The sequence below is a fragment of the Chiloscyllium punctatum genome, chromosome 24 (genome assembly GCF_047496795.1).
Source record: "Chiloscyllium punctatum isolate Juve2018m chromosome 24, sChiPun1.3, whole genome shotgun sequence".
NCBI classification, from domain to species: Eukaryota; Metazoa; Chordata; class Chondrichthyes; order Orectolobiformes; family Hemiscylliidae; genus Chiloscyllium; species Chiloscyllium punctatum.
The window spans coordinates 68,612,893-68,635,014 of record NC_092762.1 but is presented as its reverse complement, the minus strand read 5'-3'; the positions used below and the strand labels follow the sequence as shown (position 1 = coordinate 68,635,014).

The 22,122-nt window shown below is 37.7% G+C and overlaps 1 protein-coding gene across 1 annotated transcript in view; it reads left to right on the top strand.

Moving 5' to 3' along the window:
* The window catches only part of amh (anti-Mullerian hormone), a 28,330-nt gene extending 8,926 nt beyond the window's left edge, over positions 1-19,404 (top strand). The window contains exons 2-5 of the mRNA XM_072594099.1: positions 3,686-3,867; positions 6,517-6,637; positions 13,201-13,372; positions 17,338-19,404. Of these exons, the coding sequence (XP_072450200.1) occupies positions 3,686-3,867; positions 6,517-6,637; positions 13,201-13,372; positions 17,338-18,295 (1,433 nt within the window). The 3' untranslated portion in view covers positions 18,296-19,404. The remainder of the gene's footprint in view (positions 1-3,685; positions 3,868-6,516; positions 6,638-13,200; positions 13,373-17,337) is intronic.
* The last annotated feature ends 2,718 nt before the right edge of the window (positions 19,405-22,122 follow it).

The following is a 22,122-nucleotide window of genomic DNA, read 5'->3' as shown; positions in this document are numbered from 1 at the left end:
GTGAGATCGTGACTGAGTTGATAATCCTCAATGTCGCTTCCCTGCCTTTTCCCCCATAACACTTGATTCCCTTACTGCTTAAAAAAAACTTATCTATTTCAGCAGCCTTGACAGCCTCTGTGGTAAAAAATTCCACAGGTTGACTACCCTCTGTATCTGACTGAGGGGACTTTGCACTGGGAAGGGAGGGTGGCTGACAGCCAATGTCCTGCTGTTGCAGCTGACCCCAGCTTCTCTGTGACCCCCATGAAACCTTCTCCACTATTTTTTTAACCTCAGGCTTATGTCACTGCTCAATCATGGGCCTCCAATGCATTTCTTTCCAGTGGCAGAGCTACCAATCTCTGATTGCTCCTTTGCTCTTGGTAAGCAGGTCTTCCCATACCCTGGGGTCCTGATCCTATAGAAGACCTGCATGTGTGATCTCCTTACTTTCTGCTTGGCTTGTGACTTGGTGACCTTCCTCAGTTTGGCAATGCAGTTCTCTCACTGGCTATGCAGCTGGCAAAAACAGTGGCTTCTACAAGTTCTCGTCCTTAGGTGTTACATTCATTGGGCTTGAAATAAATGTGGAAGATTTCTACAAAAGCCAAATGGGAAATGACTACAAGCTAAAGCTCTCCCATCATTGTGTCTTTCCCTGAGCACCAAGAGGCTGAAATCTATTGAACACCCTCCAATTCTGAATGACACTAAATAACTGAATTGGGAGAACAAAGAAGAAAGCCACTTTGTGCTTTGGATGCAGTAACAAATCAACGTAGATACATCTTTCATCTTCCATGTAATTAAAAAGGGATTGCACCAGTGGTAACATTCATGGTGTATCACAATGACCATCCTTTGAAAAGCAATAACCAAAGCAAACAGTTACAAACACCAACATATTCGTGCATTTGTGGGCTCTTGGGCTGTATTTGTATTTGTTGAATGGTTTAAAAATATTTAAGCTTGATTATGTTTGGTCAAAAATTGTACCCCCTACAACTCAATTAACAAATATTCTGGGATGGATTTTCCTCTAGGAGTGGTAAACAGAGGTCTGAGTCTACCCTGGGGGAGCAGCCATTTATCTGTGATTTTCCCTGGGGTGACCAATTAATGGTTAAAGGGCAAATGTGCCATTCAATTGAGGGAAGCAGATGGGTTCTTCAGGCTAGAGGGAGCTCAGAGGCCTTGCAGCTTGAAGGAAGCATCAGATTGCCATGGAAGAACAATAAGAAAGAAACACAGTTTTGACACAGGGACATCCTCTTTCCAACATTTTTTAAATCTGTAAGTAATAAATAGATTCAGCAGCTCAACTGAGGTGTGTGGTGAATAGGGGAGGATGGTGGGGAATAATGGAGGTCGGGGATCCCAATTAAGCAGTGGCCGATAGATGCTCCTGTACCCAAGGACCCAAAGAGCTCCTTACGGCCTGCTTAGAGAGATGTACCCCACCTTAATCTGGCCATGTGTGTCAACATACCGCGGGGATCTGCAGAATGACTGAAAATTTCCAATTGGCCACAATGTGGCTCTTTACAGGAGTGTTGCCACCTACACAATAAAGGTGTGGAGGTGGCATGAAGCCAAGGAATTACTATGTTGGTCAGTGGATTTAGTGTTCATCTACCTCCAATTCTGGTCCTGGCAGGTGGATGAAAATCCAATACAAATCTGGCATTCATTTATGCAAGATAATGGGAGTTAATACAGCATAAGCTTATTAATCCACATTTTCACTTGAAAAGAAGCATCAAGTCCAAGGTGTCTTGTTTGCCATTACTGTATGATGTACTATGTGGCACAGTATAATATGCATATAGTATCAGAACATAGTGAAACATTATTTTGTGGTCCTATACGATATGGAGTCCATTGAAACAAGCCTGATTCTGTGTTATTAAGACTGCATTGACTGAGGTACATATGAGCGTGGCCTAGACTGGAACAGAGTCTTATTTTACCTCTCTTGCATCTCAGTGAATTTTATCTATACCACTATTTTTTAAGTCCTCAATCCAAATCTGCCCTGTCCTGGATTTAGATGGTATTGTTATGATCTTAGCCAATGATAATACAGGATAAGTCATATCTAGAGGGCATTGGTTTAAGGTGAGAGAGGGATGATTTAAAATTGACCTAAGGGGCAATTTTTTCACACAGAGGGTTATGTGTGAATGGAATGAACTGCCAGAGGAAGTGGTGGAGACTGGTACAATTGCAACATTTAAAAGGCATCTGGATGGGTATCAGGAAGAGGAAGAGGAAGAGTTTAAGGAAATATGTGCCTAATGCTAGCAAATGGGACTAGATTTATTTAGGACATCTGGTCAGCATGGATGAGTTAGATCAAAGGGTCTGTTTCCATGCCGTACAACCCTATGACTCTATCGCATAGTGAAACCTGGTTTCATAGATAAGTTTTATTTTTTCAGTTTGGTTACCAAGGTGGCCAGTTGATGCATATATGACAAAGTAAAAAGATTGCAACATAGACAGTGATGAAAGAAAAGTTTAGTCCTTTTCTCAGCAATATCCTTGACAGATACTCAGTCCACTAGGGTATCAATCCTATCTAAACTTTAATTTTTTGGTTACCTGATAAGGTTGTTACTGTGACTTTTTCACTTGCTGTCTTTCCTGAGATATACAGACAATAGCTACTGACTGTTCTTTATCGAATTGAACTTTAAGAGAAGCCCTTGTCTATTTTGTCAGAATTCACATGACAAGAGGTTATAGTCCAACAGGTTTACTTAAGATGACAAGCTTTTGGAGCACTGTTCCTATGCCAGGTCAAGCCTGACTTCACCTGATGAAGGAATAGAGCTCCGAAAGCTTGTGATTTTAAATAAACCTGAGATAATAACCTTTGTCATGTGACTTCTGACTTTGATTACCCCAGTCCAACACCAGCAATTCCATACCTTGTCTATGTAAACTGCTAAAACATTTTAAAATGTCTTTCCAGCCTTGAAGATGTGGATGTCCACATACAAACTGCTCATCTGCTAGAAAGAAACTGTTCTTACCAACTGAAACCTGATTATTGTCCTTGGCCTGTCTTTTTACATTTCATAAATTTAATTCAGTAAACATTTAATTGACACCTTCCCCAGGTAGTTTACTTTAGTCATTTAGATTGGACCACATGCTTTCTTGGAAAAGCTGTCTGAACTCACTGTTTAAAAGTGGATTTCTGACCTCTGATAATAAAAACAAAAATACCTTTTTCCTCTATTTTTAAATCCAAGTTCCCCAATAATAACAATATGCAACACACCATACGTTATGGGTTTATAATAATTTAATCTGATTTTATTACAAAACAAGACCTAGTCTTCTTTTTCTCTAAAACTGATGAGATTTTCCTGAGAAACGAATGCAGAATTGCCTTCAATATTGTTAGGATTCTCTGATGAAATTATTTAAAAATGAAGAACCAATGACATCAAATATCCCATAAATATTGTCTTTTGTTTTGAAAATTGAATGATTATGCCTCAATATTATTTGTTGTCCAATTTTTTTTCAAGACTCCATCATGATTTTCAATACAAAAAATAACCCAGTGTAATTTTTATTGTTCTGGATCATGTTTTATATTAATGATTTCCTCTAAGCCATTGCCAAATCTCTGCTTTATATTTGTTTCATCAATATACAAATACAATTACCCATTTCCCTTTCTAAACAGTGAACTGGAAAGAGTACAACCTACAACTACAATTTAAGGCAACGTATGAAAGGGATTTACATCGGCTGATAGATGACTCAGAGATGTCTTTGCTGGTGTTTTACCTTGGACGAAGCCAAGACTATTTCTTTGGAAGCGAAGGAGGATTCAGATTTAATGAAATTCAATTGGAGGAATATCAGGTGATTTTTCTACTTATTCAAATAATCAATGAAATGTAAACAAAAATGGCATGAAAGCTTCACTTTATGGCAAAATGTATTTATTTCAACATACTATGATTTACCACATTTTCATATTGGCCTAATTAGACTATTTGTAGGAAGGGCACCAAAAAAGTGTCTTATTAGGGTCTGTAGTGAGCTTTCCATAAACAAAAGTAAAAATTGTCACATTCAGCAAATCGTTATTGTCCCCATTTAAATCTGGATCCTTTTAGTCTCTCACTGTTCTTCGAGTATTTAGATCATTGCTCCCACTACCTTCTCCCTATTCACTGTAACATTAGATAGCAGCTGCCTTGGATTTATTTTTAGCTCATATCTAGGCTACTAGGCAGCCTGAGTTGAGTAGTGTTTTCCCTCATGACTTTATTTTTAAAACTCATTCTGTTCATTTGCACTTGATCCAAATTTGATTACCCTTTTGTTTCAGGGGTAATGAAGTCTCAGCTCCTAAGGGCTTTATTATACTAAGCTGTGAAGCTGAAACTTTGAACAGAAATAAACCATTGGTGCCTCAAACCAGTATTAATTTTCAACAGAGAGAGAAAGAGACAGAGAGCAAGTACAAGACCCACATTTTTTAAAATCACGGTCATTTCATATCAATTTTTCTATTTTCTTTCAAGTTAATCATTGACAAGCTACACAGTAGTTCTGTCATAAATATCAAAACAAAATTACAATTTGTTACAGAAAATAATATGAACTGTTTGTTATATGCTGATTAAGATAGATACTTGGGTATCATTGAAAATATATTTTAAACTTAAATTACATCGTCTTTGTTTTATTATTTATTTAATAGTTGTGAATGATGTAATGAAATAGCTCAGTGTGATTCACACCTATACTTGCCAGATATGGACTGGTGTTAATACAGGTCATTAAGTTGTTTATGCAAGCTTGCCACCTTAGACTCATGCTAGAGATGGAATGAAGCTCCTTAAGCTGTAAGACCAATTGTCTCTATCTAATAGAGTTAGATGTCTATGGCACTTTGGAAACAATGTCTAATTACCTACCTACAAGCTCTTACCCTCCTGACAAGAGAGACAAACCATGTGATAGCTAATGTCAGTCTAACGTAGCAGCAGCAAAATATTTAAACCAATATTGTGAAATGGAAATGTATTGATGGATTGCTGTATTTAGAATTATGCCATTTTTTATTTGCTCTTTCTGCAAATGCATTTGCTACACTTTACAGATGCACTATATATATAGAGTGCTTTTTGGGGACATCATTGTTTGGACTCCATTGTGGAAAGATGGAATTTTAAAAACTTCTATGTCTGAAGCTGCTGAAAAGCAGACTCAGTTTGTTATTAACTTGCTAAGAAATGAATTTTCTAATCAACCCAGTCAAATCTGATTGAACCAAAGTTAGTGGAATTAACAACTTACTGGTTTGGCAACCTGTCTCTTGTTTCTTGAAGCTTGAGTCAAGTGTAATCATTGTGTAAATAGTGGAATTTCTGGGTTATTGCTTTTTTTCCCCTTTAATCTGTCTTTGGAGCCAAATATACATGCCACTGAAATCTAGAGTATGTTTGAAAATGTGTATATATTTGGCATAGCTGGTACATGCTCTAGGCTCTGGTGCTCTACATTATAGTTACATTCAAAATAATCTTAGAACTTTCCTTTATTTTCTTTATTTTGTATTCAATCATTGCATATTTGCAAACACTAGGTACAAAGATGTATTAATTAATAAATTATTCTTTTCTGTCAGGAGAGCTAAGTCTGTTAAAAATTAAACCTTTGAATCCTCCCTCCCTCTCTCTCATGTGAGATAAGGAAGAGTGGCCAAATATGATTGTGAAAGTTTAATGATGATATGAGAAAATAAATGATTAATTTGAGCAGAAAATTTCAGATATAACAAAAATATGGATTCAAGATAATGAATTTCCACCACAAGTTAAAAAGCCTCATGCTGAAATCTGCAATGTATATAATTTTCCATTAGAACAACAACTCTTGTTTTTCCATATTACCTGTCTTTTCAGCCATGTCATATGATAGACATAATGATTGGCTGATTTTGTGCCTGTTATCCTTTTACCTGACACTTTTAGATGGTTGTTGTGGCAGAAGTAATCAAATATAAACTTATACATTTGAGTTTGTAAAACTACTGACAGCTTATATATGAGTGCGCCAACAGTATTCGATTGTGTTCACAGTTGGGGCACAACTTCTGCTTCCAGATCGAGTTTTGGTAAGTTCTCAGGTTTGTTTTCCTCATGATTGTAACCTGAACATCGTGAATGCTAGCCTTGTCATATAGCTTTCATATTACATACACACATTATATTTAATATGAAATGTATTTATCTTCCAATCACTTAAAGCTCATAATCTCCATTACCACTGGACAAACCCTGAGCAAGGGTAAACATGAATAAGATAGGTTCATTTATTTATTTTGTCTACTATCTGGAGGTTTCTTTCAGCTATCTTTTACTCCTTTGATACCTTTGGTGCCAGCGTAGCCTCCCATATCTGCAAGAAATAAATACTACTATTTGAAGTAGTGAAGGGCGGAGAGGATATTTGGTAGAAGTTATCTGTCAAGTCATAACATTGAATTTTTCTGTTTAGACTGTTTGCTTTAATGAAGAGACAAAGTATGTTATTCTGAGTATTCAAGGAATCCCTGGAAAGTGTGCAGATGGGCAACTGTGCATTGATGTATCTTTAAAAATCAGGCATCTTTCCAATGGTGAGTCATTTGCTACTACCTATTAACTTTTTTTCTATGAATATTAAAATTTACAAAATGTATTCAGTTGTAAAACCATATGTGTCACAATTAAGGAACATTTCCAGCCCCACCAGAGACTCCTTATTGATTATGGCCACTTTCCTGAACTTGCCCTCTGGCTGATCCAGATTGGTGGTTACATTGACGTCCTTTTTGATTGTGTTTTTTTTAACTGAGTTTCTAACTGTATATTTGTTTGCATCTGTCTTCAAACTATCACCTGCCTCTACTTCTGTCCCAGCTCCAGTCATCTGCTGCTGAAATTAACATTTGCATTTTTAAGATTTAATTGTTCCAAAGCTCTGCTGGCTGACTTCCTGTTCTCTGTCATCTGTAAACTTCAGCTCATCCACATTTCTGCAGCCTGTATCCCATTCAAATCCAAATCGCCCTTATCTCCACTGTTGGCTTGTTGACTAATATGGGCTTCTGATGGCTTAATTAAAATTCAAGCCCTTGTGCTTAATTTCTACCATGCCCTCATCCTCATTATCTCTGTGATCTTCTCCAGCCCTTTGTTTAATCTAGGACTGTTCACTTGCACTTTGAAATTTATGCATTTGGATTAATAAGGATCTCAGCAGCTGTGGTGTGCATGGTGCTAGACTGAAACACGTGTTCTTGTATTAATAGATTTTGTTCTGGGTATTAATAGAGGTTGTTCTTGCTATTGATAGAAAATGAGCTGATGTAAGATTGTTCTTGGTGTGTTTTGAAAGAAATCCATCTGGCAGGCAAATTTTCTTTGAAAAGAAATGCAGTACTTATCAGTGTCTGCTCTGTGATCAGAGAGCCTTGTGCTACCATACTTTGAAATGATATTTTCAGACAAAACAACAGATATGCAGCAAGCTTACTTACCAGATGTATGCTCCAGGGCACCTAATCAAGCAACAGTGGATTGACACCCTGGTAAATGCCTCACTTAATTTTCCACTTCAATAAGCAGGGTTTATAGTGGGTGGCCAATATACTCCCTGGTGCCTTCATCTACCTGTTGAACTGATCACCCCAGTCTTTCTCTGCACAGCGTAAAATCTGGGTGCATGAGCCATACATATGTACTAAACTGGAGCAGCAGTAAACCACTTGGTCTTTTGAGCCATTCAATAAAATCATGGCGGATCTGTTTGTGTTTTGAATTCCACATTCCCATCTATCACATAAACCTTTCATTCTCCTTCCCCTGCCTCTGTTGGCTTAAGTCTTAAAAAATATTTGATGACCCAGCCTCCACCAGCTTCTGAGGCAAAGAGCTACAAAGTCACACATCCTGCAGAGAGAAATAAACATTCTTCATCTCTGTCCTGAAAGGGCAAACCCTAATTTTAGTATAACATCTGATCGTTCTGGACTGACCAACAAGAGGAAACATCCTTCCTTCAACTACTTTATCAAGACCATTCAGGATCTTACACATCAATGAAGACATTTCTCACTCCTCTATGTTCTAGTGAAAACAAGCCTAATCTGACTAACCTAACCCACTAATTACAGGTATTAACTGAGTAACTGCCTTTGGACTCTCCCCAGTGCTGTTCCATCTTTCCTTGAGAAAAGAGACCAAAATTGCACATAGTTTAGACATATGGTCTCGCCAATGCTGTATAAGTGAAGTATAACACTCTTAACTTTATATTCAATTCTTTTCACAAGCATGGATAGCATCTCTTAGCCTTCTTGATTATGTGATGAACCTGCATACTAACATGATGTGACTTATGCATCAGAGCAACCCTCTGCATCTTCGCATTCTAAAATCATTGCACACTGTTTGTTTTTATTCTTCCTACCAAAGTGAACTTTGCATTTTCTCAAATTATCCTCCATCTGTCAGTTTTGCCCACTCATTCAACTATCTAGATCCATCTGTAGCTTCTTTATGTTTTCTTCATAACATGCTTTCCTACTTATCTTGGTGTTGTCTGTGAATTCAGCTGGCATGCCTCAATCCCTCTCGTGAAATCATTGATATAAATGGTAAAAACGTTGAGGCCCCAGCACAGACTCCTCATTATATCAGACAATCAGGCAAAAATCCATTTATGCATACTCTCTGTTTTCTACCAGCCAGCCACTCTTCTATCTATGCTATGTTACGCACTACACATGGGTAATAATTTTCCACAATAACATTTGATTGGACACCTTTTCAAATGCCTTCTAGAAATTTAAATATAGAATGTTTACCTGCCTTGACCTAATCACATGTTACTCCATCAAATAAATTTGTTAAATATGATTCAATTTTAACAAAATCATGCTGACTCTTCCTGATTACCTCGAATGTTTCTAAGTGTGCAGCTACAATCTCTTTAATGACCGATTCTAATACCTTCGCCACGATAGTCATCAAACTAACTCGCCTCTAATTTCCTCTATTCTGTCACCCCTATTCCTTCTTAAATCAAGTTGTTATCTCTGCTTTTTTCCAGTCCAATGGGACTTTTCCTGAATCTACCAAATTTAGGAAAATTAGCACCAACGCATCTAACTCATGAGCAATCTCTTTTAAGACCTTTTATCACAAACATGTATTATTTCTGCTTGTTTATTCTAATCCACATTACGGCTATTGTTATGGGGCTGTAGACTTCTTCTACTGGTCACTTACTTCTCCTCTATTCTTCAACTCCACCCAAACTAATTCTACATCCTGATCTTTTGAAACAAGGTCCTCTTTAACTGTTGATTATTGAACTGATCTACAATGTCCTGCTCTCCTTTTCTCAATTTTCTTAAGTAGATGAATGGTATATGCAGTTTTTTAGTCTAAAAGTACAGCCCTTGAATTGAGGGAATTTTGCAGTGTTCACACCCACTATCAGTCCGGAGTAAATCATGTTCTTTGGGCTTTTACTCCTTATTTCCATAATTTTCTTCAGGACTAAAAATACTTGAATTAATTGTGATGAGTTCTTGCTCCTAATTCAGCACTAGCCTCCTGTGTGATTCAGCATCTTACCCTCTTCGTGACTGTAAATACTGATGCAAAGTAATTATTAACAAGTGAACCATTTCCTCATTTTGACTTATAATTATTTTCATTCTTCAGAGGCCCAGATTAATTGGATCATGCTCTCCACCCTAATATAATGGTAAATGCTTGTATTGCATCTTGCAAGCTTCTTTTCATATTCCTTTTTGTAGCTCATACCAATGATTTTATTATCCTTTACTGTGTTCTCTCTTTCTCATTCATCAGGATCTGTGCTAGTTTTTCCATTCCTTTATGTTTTTTCCTTTAATTTTATGCTTTTATCCCTTTAGTCTTCCATGGTTATTTCTTTTGGCAGTGAAACTGCTGCCTTTTACAGGTTTATACTGTCCTATATCACATTAAATTCTTTGGTGAACACCTTTCACTGATCTATTGGTATACCCATTGACAAATGGGCCCAGATTACTGGGTGCAGCCTTGGTCTCATCTTATTGAAGTCTGACTTACTAAAATCCAGAATCCCAGTAGCTCTTTTGTGTTACTCTCTTTCAAACAGAGTAGTGAATTCCATAATACTGTGATTGCCACAAGGATAATTTTCCATACACCATTGTTTTATTAAGTAATTCTGGTTCATTCATCATTATAGTGTCTCTTCACTTAGTTTCCTTAGGCTGCCTTTTAAGACTGAGAAATGTCTACTCCTGTTGATTTCTCCCCATTGCCCCTGCCCCTGGGGCATTTTTCTGCGATACCTTCAATTGACTGTTGTAAATTCAGTGGAAGATTGGCTAAAAATCTAACATGCCTCTTTTTGGGGTTTCTATCAAAATTACATGGTGATTCAGAAGAAATTCGGAGGATATTTCCAAAACAGATCTTTGTAACACTGAAAGTGAACCTAGATCACAGTAATCCAAGTAAAGTCTTACATTGGTAATAAATCCAATTGACGAAAGCTTCTATTTTAAGAAGCCAATTAGCAGTTAATGACAGAGATGCTACATGGTTTTTGCTTAACATAAGCTCACTATGAATCATTGGATAGCTGGCACTATATTAATATATTTTTATATAAATGAATTCCATGTGAATATAGGAGGTATGGTTAGTAAGTTTGCAGAATACATCAAAATCAGTGGGGTAGTCAACAGTGAAAGACGTTATCTCAGAGTTCCACGGGACCTTATCAGATGGGCCAACACGCCAAGGAGTCAAGGAGTGGTAGACAGAGTTTAGTTTAGATAAATGTGAGGTATTGCATTTTGCTAAGGCAAATCAGGACAGGAGGTATACACTTAATGGAGGATGCTGGGAAGTGTTGCCGAACAAAGAGACCTTGGGGTACAGGTTCATAGTTCCTTGAAAGTCACAAGTAAACAGGGTGATGAAGAAGGTGTTGGGTACACTTGTCTTAATGGCCAGTGCATTGAGTACAAGAATTAGGATGTCATGTTGTGACTGTACAGGACATTGGTGAGACCACTTTTGGAATACTGCATTCAATTCTGGTCTCCCTGTTGTTGTTAAACTTGAATGGGTTCCAAAAAGATTTACAAGGATGTTGCCAAGAGTTTGAGCCACAGGGAAAGGTTGAATAGGTTGAGACTATTTTCCCAGGAGAGTCAGAGGCTGAGGGGTGACCATATTGAGGATTTTTAAAATCATGAGAGACATGGATAGAGTGAATAACCGAGGTCTTTTCCCCAGGGTAGGGGAGTCCAAAACTAGAAGACATAGGTTTAAAGTGAGAAGGGAAAGATTTAAAAGAGATTTGTGGGGAAATATTTTTAGATAGAGGGTGGTACGTGTATGGAATGAACTGCCAGAGGAAGTGATGGTGGCTGGTACAATTACAACATTGGCATCTGGATGGGTATATGAATAGGAAGGGTTTAGAAGGATATGGATCAAATGCTGGCAAATGGGATTAGATTAATTTTGGATATCTAGTCAGCATAGACGAGTTGGACTGAAGGGTCTCTTTCATTGCTGTACAAATCTATGACCATGACTCTATATGTCAGAAGGGTGACAAAGAAACTCAAAAATTAATTCTACTCAATGCAAATTGAAAATGAGTTGGAACTTTAACTCCTTAATTCCTGTAGGCTATATGCAACACCCAGGTCATTTTTCAATGAAAAATGCTTCATTATTTACACTTACCAACAGACAGATTCTTTAGGATGGGTCATGCTATCAATCATATTTTTGGTGCTGGCTCTTTACCTATGGCTCTGAAAGTATCCAGTGAGTAGAGGAGAACCATATAGTGAAGCGAATGCCAGGTTAGATTCCTACTCTACATTCGGTAGCTAATGTCAGCCAATGAGATGGTAGGTGTACTAAAATTCATTCTGGAATTTATACAAGTTGTGTAAATTGGATTCTCTCCATTTGCAACTAATTCATAACTTATTGAAGAAGAATATGATTAAGCTGTATATGTAATAATAGAGCTCCAGAATTTAAGATGGCTTCAAGTTTATGAGGGTAGAATATAGGAGATCAGCCTGGAGTGCATTGGGATTATCATGTCCAGAGGTAACAAAGGCATGGATGAGGGTTTCAGGAGTAGATGAGCTGACGCAAGGGCTGACACGGGACATAATTGGACTGTCTGTTTCTGATGTGTGGTTGAAAATTTATCCCAGGGTGAAATATAACACGAAGGATGTGAATAGGCCTGGGTTAGCCTTTGACAGTTGAAGGACATCAGTAAATAGGGACCAGAGTTCGTAGTTACTAGAGATCGTAGCTAGGACTGAAGACAACTGTTACTAAGTCAATGTTATATTTGTGATAAACAAGCAAGACACAATTAAATGTGTTGAATCCTTTTTTTTATTGTTTCAAACATTAGTATCTACGTGACTCCAGTTTGTCTTCTCTCTTGACATGAAGGTACAAAGTTATCTTGAACTTTACCCGAATGAATCCTCAATTCTCACATGTGAGCTTGAGCTGTAAACATCACCTGCCAAATAATGTTGAAAAACTCACAGCTGAGTTTGATCCTGTTTGCGCCTGATGTCCATTAATGTTTTATTGATTGAGCATGGTGATGGAAAATGGAATTGGGACAGATGGCTTGATTTTTCTAAGCTTAACAATGTGTGACCAATTGTAGAATCCCAACCACCACAATGCCCGAGTTTGGTCCTTGAGTCATGTGCAAGAAGCTTGCCCCTCGATAATTGATGTGCCTGATCTTCATTGGGAGAGCTCTAATCAGCCCACAATGATCATGATCAGACAGATTGCCCAATGATACCAGCATGTAGCCTCCGCAGTTGATGGCCCACCTCTGGGAAGTTTTCCCAGAAGTGGGAATGTATCTGACACCAACTTCCAAATTTCCTCTTGGTCCCACCTACGACAGCCTGCCCTCCTCCAACTCCAATGCCAAATCTTTTCATCTTCTGACTCTGATCTGTTTTTCTCTCTGTTTTCAATGTCGCTGGCTACAGGTCTGTTTCAGGCTGCTGCAAACACCTTGCTCATGAAGAACTGTGTTGCTTCATTAGTATTCATGTGATATTGACATGGATTTGTTCTCGTTTAATGATTTAAACAGGAGTTCGAATGAAGAAAGACGAGATCCAGCGGTTGTTGTTTGGCTTTGATGAAAAGCGCTTCACCAGGATGACTCCAGCCTTGTTCTTTCGCATCAAAGAGTTGAAGAACAAAGTAATGCAGCCGTCCTGTAGCAACATACAGGACTCACTGCCTCCACCTCCTAAACACAAGTAAGTATTGCCTATAAACTCAGGACTTTGAGGCAGTATGTTGATGGCTATATTAGAGATATTTATTGAGAAGTTAAAATTTTGAGACATATATACTCTTCCAATGATTGTTGTTGTTGTTACAAAATCTAGTGGAAAGATAATGCTGAGATTGGCATAACGGTAGTGTTAGACATTCTTAATCAACCTGTTCAAATGGCCAAATTTGATGGTCTTAGGCAAGAACTGTCAAAAGTTGACTGGTAGCAGATGTTTGCAGATAAAAGGACAACTGGAAAATGGGAAGCCTTCAAAACTGAGATAACAAGAGTCCAGAGACAATATGTTCCAGTTAGGGTGAAGGGCAAGGCTAGTAGGTGTTGGGAATGCTGGATGAATAGAGAAATTGAGATTTTGGTCAAGAAAAGGAAGGAAGCATATGTCAGATATAGACAGGAGGGATTGAGTGAATACCTAAATGAGTATAAAGGCATTAGGAATATACTTCAGAGGGAAGTCAAGAAGGCAAAAATGTTGACATGAGATAGCTTTCACTAATAGAGTTAAGGCGAATGCAAAGAATTTCTACAAATACGTGAAGCACAATAGAGTAACAAGGGAGAGAATAGGGCCCCTTAAAAATCAGCAAAGTTATCTATGTGTGGAATGCAGGAGATGAGAGAGATGCTAAATGAATATTTTGCATCAGTGTTTACTGTGGAGAAGAATATGGAAGATAAAGAACTTGTGGAAATAAATAGCAACATCTTGAAAATGTCCATATAACAGAGGAGAAGGTGCCGGACATTTTAAAATGCATAAAAGTGGATAAATCCTAGGACCTGATCAGGCATATCCTAGAACTCTTCCCCTTGCTGGGATATTTATATCATTGATAGCCACAGGCGAGGTGCTGGAAGATTGGGTGTTGGCTAACATGGTCCCACTATTTAAGAAAAGTGGTAAGGAAAGGCCAGGGAACTATAGACCAGTCAGCTTGATATCACTGGTGGACAAATTGTAGGACAGAATCCTGCAGGACTGTATTTACATGTATGTGGAAAGGCAAGGCCTGATTAGGGATGGTCAATATGGCTTGATATGTGGGAAATCATGTCTCTCTAACTTGATTGAGTTTTTTGAAGAAGTAACAAAGTGGATTGAGGATGGAATGTTGGACGTGATCTATATGGACTTCAGTAAGGTGTTTGACAAAGTTCCTCGTGGTCGATTGGTTAGCAAAGTTAGATCACATGGAATACAGGGAAAAGTATGTATTTAAAGCATAGACACTCCTTAATTACAGTTATAAATACATTTCTTTAAAAAGTCATAAACTTCATTAGGTTCTTAAGTATAATTTTGTTTCCTTGGGAGGAGAGAAAAACAGCACCAAGTAACACTGAGACTTATACATAAACTAAACCGATAGTGTGATAAACATATCAATAAGGGAAACCAGACTGTATCAGGATATCAGGTTAGCACTGATGCCTCAGTGTCAGGGACCCAATTCAATTCCAGCCTCGGACAACTGCCTGTGTGTGGAGTTTGCACATTCTCCCTGTGTCTGCGTGGATTTCCTCTAGGTGTTCTGATTTCCTCCCACATGCTCCAAAATGTTCAGGTTAGGTTGATTGGCCATCCCAAATTATGCATAGTGTCCAGGGGATGTATAGGCTAGGTGGGTTAGCCATGGAAAATACAGGTTTACAGAGATAGGGTAGGGAGTGGATCTGGGACTGATGCTCTTTGGAGGAACAGTATGGACTCAATGGGCCAAATGGCCTGCTTCCATCATCACAACCACAGGTTATATCACTGTGGTAAATCACTGGCCATATGTGAGATTGTAATGCCTGGACTGTAAAAGTATTAAAAATTGGATGTCTAAAACTTTGTGCCATCTAGGCTAATCTGCTTTGAGGAAGCTCATTCAGAGATGACATTCTCACTATTAAACTATAATTGTGTAATTATACACCTAAACGTATCTAATGTCAGACAAGCACAAGTTGTTGGCATTCCTGCCTCGGAGTCATGTTGGGAATTAAAACTCCATTGCAGACTTTGAGCCAGAGATAGTTGCCTTGGCATTTCATTTGGAATATAAAAATCTCATGACACTATTTGGAAAAGAGCAGATGGAACTCCAGGTGTCTTAAGCTGCCAACCATCTCTTGATCAAGACTTTCAAAACAGATAAACTTGTATTCATCCAATGTCTGTTTATAAATACTTGTGTTGCAAGTTCTTCTGCTGCATATTAAACTATGCATCAAAATTATTTTTTGAGACATTATTAAGATGTTAGATAAGTGCATGTTTTTCTTTAGCCATGTCTTCTTGTGGCCTTGCGTTACTTGATACAGCTACTTGATCAGACTTGGTATAGAATTAAAGAGCAGAAATGTGCTGCTGAGGCTAAATAAGGCTGTGTTCAGACTGCATTTGGAATCTTGAGCAGTTTTGAGTCTCGAAACTAAAGAATTGTGTGCTGGTTTTGGAGGGATTCCAGAAGAGGTTTTGAAGGATGAAGTGCTTGTCATATGAGAAGCAGTTGAGGACTCGTGGTTTGTATTTGATGGTGTTTAGAAGGTTAAGGAATGATCTGATTGAAGCTTACAGCATACTGATAGGCCTGGATGCAGCGGACATGAAAAAGATGCTTCCACCAGTTGGAGAGACTGGGACCCAAGGTTACAGCCTCAGACTGAAGGATCGACCCATTAGTCCAAAGAGGAGAGAATTTCTTCAGCCAGACGGTAGTGAATTTGTGGAACTCATTGTCACAGAAGGTTGTTGGGGCCAAGTCATTGAGTGCATTTAAGACAGAGATAGATAGATAGGTTCTTGATCAGTCAAGAGTTATGGGGAGCTGGCAGAAAAATGGGACTGAGTAACATGTCAGCCATAATCGAATGGTGAAACAGACTCAACGGTTGAACAGCTTAATTTTACTTCTATATCTTGTGGTCTTATTTAGTCTATTAATTTAGAAAGCATTGAGGAAGAGTAGCAGAAAAATGCAATTTAGTCCATATTAATCAATTAGTCTAAATTCAATATAGTTTTGTAAAGACCATCCAATCATTTGTTTATTCAAGCAATTTTAAACAAATATTACTTTGTAAAAATATGTCTGAAATTCATCAAACTGAAGAATATTATTACATTTCTCTGCTTTCTCCACTTCCAGAGGCCCATATATGCAGTCAGTTAGGTTATAGATTACTTGTGTTAAGAGCAGATAATGCAGAAAATATTCAACAGTTAGGGAACATCAGAGGGGTGGGCAAGGGAATCAGGTTAACTCTTCAGATCAATTATTCTTCATTAGAATGGTTTACTTCACTCACTCACTCACTGTCCACTAACTCTTTTCCATTTTTTCATCGTATTATGGTGGCATATTACATCAAAGGTGTGGATATCCTGTACATAGTTATACATCTGAGTAAAATTGACAAAAGTGACCCCTGCTCCAGCTCTGAGCCCTGTCTCAGCAATAAGGTCAGGTGATATAATTTTGCATGTGAGCTAATATTTACCTGCAATAAACAGCTGATCCAGTTAAGTAGTTGGAAAACTTAGCTCATTAAGAAAAATATCTAGCAATTAGGCTTGATAAAATAGTAGATTTGATTGATTTACCTGCTCATTTTAAACTCCTTTGTAGCAAAGTCAAAGTGATGGCTGTAATAACTCTAATAGAATACAGCAATGTTGTGTTAAAAGTGCCTCTTCGAAGAGAATGTAGTTTTAAGAGACAGAGACAGACTGGAGAATATGAGACTCATAGAGGGGAAAAAAAAGACAACATAGTTAAAGGGAGATAGAATGAATTTCAGAGTGAGACAATCAGAAAAAATTTTTAAAGTGAATGTTTTTAACTTTTGTGTATGAGCAATATGAAAGATATTCACTGATATGTTTATTAATATGATTATTGAATATAGCCCTAATCTAGTCAATCCTACTTTTAGAGAGGCTGCTAAAACAGTTAAAAGGAGAGAAAGTGATTATTTGGAAACATTGGATTCTTCGGTTAACATGCCATCCTCAATGCATGGGTCTCCACGTGAATTTCTACGACATCTCAGTAGATTTTTGAACATGGTATTAGGTTACTCCACTGACCACAATTCCAGACCTGTGCTTCATCTTGACAAGCAAACCATTGAAAGTCTTCCACACCAATCGATGAATATATCAAATGCCTATGTCTTAGAGCTGTTGGTGCAGTCAGATGAGCCCTTGATATTTTTACTGCCAGAGAATGCAGCAAACTTTTTGACACAAATAAGAGAAAATGAAAATGCTGGACAAAGTGAGGAAAAGATGCAGCAACTTCTCGTCACTAAACTTCAGAACACAATCAGAAGAGTTTTGGAATTTCCCATTTTCCAGGATGAAAATGTTTTGGAACATCTCATTCACCTACTGAATGAGTGTAATTATCCCTTACCCCTGCCTCAGTTCCCTCAGGTCAGTATCTCTCCACAGGACAGCCTGAAGAAACAAAACCACACACAAAAGACATATTATACATTTTTGTTGCTGAAGACATTGCAAACGGTTAAGACATTTTGGGATAAGAGACAAAAGCTCTTCAGGCAAAACAGAAGTGCAACCAACCGGTCAATCTGCAAATTGGAGGAGCTCAGCATTGACTTTGATCGTTTGTCTTATGATTGGATTTTGGTTCCGAAATTGTACAATATATACAATTGTGTTGGATCTTGCAGAATTCCATTAATGGGAAATGTATCTAATCATGTTGTCTTACTTATTAAAATGCAGGAGCAGGGTCTTCCCACAAAACGAGAGCCATGTTGTGTCCCAGTTGAGTATTCTGAGCTGCTCTTGGCTGTTGTCAGTGAACAAAGCAGCATGATTACTGTGTATAAGAACATGGTGGCAGAAGAATGTAAGTGTAGATGACCCAGGCATTTTGGCACACTTTATAATATTGACTGAAAATACTAACTTGCTCATGAACAGCTTTGGTGGCACGTTCTCTCAACCAAGATGAGTATTTTCTTACAGTTCTCCATATATTAATTCGGGAACCGAGATGATGTTTTCAGTCAATCAAGTTAGGATCATGATTTGCTAATCAGTTTCCAGAATAGACCAGAAACGAAAAATATAAATATTTCACATCCCCACTCCCCAAATACTGACACTAATTTTGAAATTAAATTCATTGCCTTTCATTTAACTTTTATAATACTTAAAATTTTCCTTAGAAACAACTTGCTTTAGGTGAAAAACACAGTGGAGATGAAATAAGATATTCATAATCACATTAACAGAAAGCTAATTTGAATTTATTAAAGTTGACCCCAAGCCAATGGGAATCAATCTCTCCATTCCTGTTTGCACAAAGATAGAAAAATAAATTGATAGTAGCAGCTGGAAACTCAATTCTCTAGACATTACTGAAGACCTGAATGTATTTTTATTTAAGTATCCTTATACAAAAGCTCCTTCATACACAAAAGCTGTTTCAAGAATTTCCCCCTCTAACATAATGGACTGGATTTGATTGCTGAGTTGGATAGCTCGAGTTGGGAAATTTTCTGATTTGCAAGATGGGCCTAATTAAAAGAGCATCCCATGTGCACAATTTTCATTAGGGTGGTAGGAGTTTTGGGGGTTGTGGGGATGGTCCACTTGAGATTGAATTGTGCCCACCAACACTGGAAGCAGATGATAGGTGGCCGTGGGGCTATTGAGCGCTGAGGGAGACTGTACAGACTGCGCTTCAATTCTTCTGGATTTTGTTCCAGTTATTTTAGAAATTGTTTGTCCTTTCATCCCTCAGCTTATTTACCTCTTGACTCCCTTAATTCACACTCTATGGCCTCTCATACAGCCATGCCAACTCGTGCCCTTATTCAATTCAAGTCACTTCCAGGGCCACTTAACCTGTATCCACCATGAGCAGATTTCAGGAAAAAAATCTTTTTTTTTAACAATTCAATATGTATTAATCACTTCTGAATACAACCAACTTCTATCCAATACTTGCTCTTTGGAGGGTTGGTGTGGACTTGTTGGGCCAAAGGGCCTGTTTCCACACTGTAGGGAATCTAATCTAATCAATAGCCTTATCTAGGATTTTTAATAAAATCCTTAGATTATCACTAAAACTCTGAGCTCAGAATTCCAGCCTTTGGGACTCCATCAAGCATTCATAATGTCAATTGAAGCAGTTGAGTACAATTTTTGTTTGAATTCTCATGGATAGCTTGAGCCATTTTTAATGTTTAACAAGCAGGGCATTTCAAAACCAGGATATCATGATATTTGTATCAACCTTACTCAAGTTTAAAATGTGTTTACGTTGACTCTACCAATTCATGACTCCTGCACTTTGGCATAAAGCTCTTGACCAGCAAAAACTGGATTTGTGCGAATGCAGCACTAAGTTTGAATTCCCTGGGCAAATCATGTCCCACCCTCCTTCCTCTATTGGAAAACATTAGAAATGGGGGTGGTGGGTGCATAGAGATGTGGGGGTGAGGGGAGGGGAGAGAGAGCAAGCTTACACATTAGGCCCTGTCCTCTGGTTCTAAAGACTCTCTTCCTCAGTCTGTTGAAATCCTTTAGCCCTACATTATGAATGCTTTTTTGGAAATCTTCAATAGTGTGAGGAAAACCTTCCTTGTCACTGTGGTGGATAATATGTCAAAGTGAAGAAAGGAAATTTCTATACACTTGAACTGAGATGAGTGGATTCCTTCAGTGCATATAAAGCTACAGTGGACGTGGTCTTCCATGCATTTAAGAAACAACACAAGATTCTGGCCCCCATCTGTTGGTAAAAGTATAACTGAACACAAATGTAAACAGATTATTTACCTGTATATTGTGTGACCTTTTATGAAATATATTGATTGATAGGCAAGTTCTGCAGCATTCTTAAAGGATTTTCTATAAATTAAGCATTCAATTTTAATGGCTTTATTTTTCAATATACATTTATGTTTTATTTTAATTGTCTCCTATGTAAGAAAATGCTTTTGACTTTTTGATTTGCTGTTGGATATGAAGAAGGGTTGCATGAGATGGAATTATGGTAGTAAATCCTGTTGTGTATTGAAGGGAAGGCAGCAAACAGAAGCTAGATGCTTTCCATTAAAACTGAAAAATTAATATTGCTCTTTCATGCTTCCCAATAATCGTTTCATCACTTGAGATGATAATAGTTTAAAATGAGGACAAGTTTCTTTTCAAAGATTCTATGGAAAAATTGTTAAATTTATAATGAATCTGGAAAGTCACCAGTTCTTTATTATTATATCTTTACTCTGTATTTTATATTATTTTGCAAAGAGTAACAATAAAACCTTACTTACATGTGTGGCATTGTTCTGTGAAGTCATTTAGAATTGAATAAACACCATTAGTCCAAGTGACTAGGATAAATAATTAACAGGCAAACTCTTATCTCAAAGTTAATGTAAACAACGTGCTGTTGCTTGTAGCTACTCCTGTCAGGAGATCAGATGTGTGTCATACTCACACGTCCACCGTAGCTCATCTTCAACCATTGTGACATTTGCCATTCAACCAGGCCTTGGCTGACCCTTCTTTCCGTTCCTTCCATTCTATCCTCTAGAAGAAATCTCTGTAGCTTTTCCCCTCTCTGATCAAAGCATCTGAGATACTGACATATTCTTTTCTGGAATTACTTTTTAAGTATTATATTTGCTCTTATAATTTCAGGTATTTTTTCTTTTGTCTTTGCACAATAACACATATTAAATTCTCACTATTTTTACATTAATACCAGTGACTTTTCGTATGTGAAATCAATGCCTTAACCTTTCATCAGCCCATGATGCTATGCAATAATACCATTGAAAGTAATTGTACTTTTTCAATAAATTCAGCAATTACATTGAAATCAGAACAGCAGTTTCAAGCCAGTTAATAATAGAAGTTTATATTAAGAATCTAGAGCATCATGACTCAGGTTGTCAATACTCCTGATGACTAGACTTCTTCCACTGAGAGAATATATGCTTAAGTTGCAGCAAAGTTTCACGTGAATACATGAACAGAAAACTTAACAAGAATCATGACAAAAACATCAGTATAATAACATCTGTCTACAATGATTTTGGCTTTTTTTTAATGGTGCTCATCATTCCCAGAATGTGAATTGTTCTGAATGACATGAATTCTCATGTAGCCAGATCTAAGCAAGTGAGAATTAATTCCAATTTGAACCAATCATTGGTGCAGAACTTTAACAATGGAAAGGGATGAGAATTATTGAAATGAATAATTTGCTTCAATAATCCTCATCCCTTTCCATTGTTAAAGTTCTGCACCAATGATTGGTTCAAATTGGAATAGATCAAAATGGAATTAGACCATAGAACATAGAACAGTATAGCACAGAACAGGCCATTCAGCCCACGATGTTGTGCCGACCATTGATCCTCATGTGAGGTAAACCTAATGTACGAACCCTCACATTTCTGTGACACTATGCATGTCCAGCAGTCTCTTAAATATCCCCAGTGACCTCGCTTCCACAATTGCTGCTGGCATCGCATTCCATGATTTCACAACTCTCTGTGTAAAGAACCCTCCTCTGACATCCCCTCTACACTTTCTGCTAAACCGCTTAAAACTATGACCCCTCGTGTTAACAATTTCTGCCCTGGAAAAAAGCTTCTGGCTATCAACTCTATCTATACCTCTCATTATCTTGTAAACCTCAATTAGGTCCCCTCTCTTCTTTTTTTCCA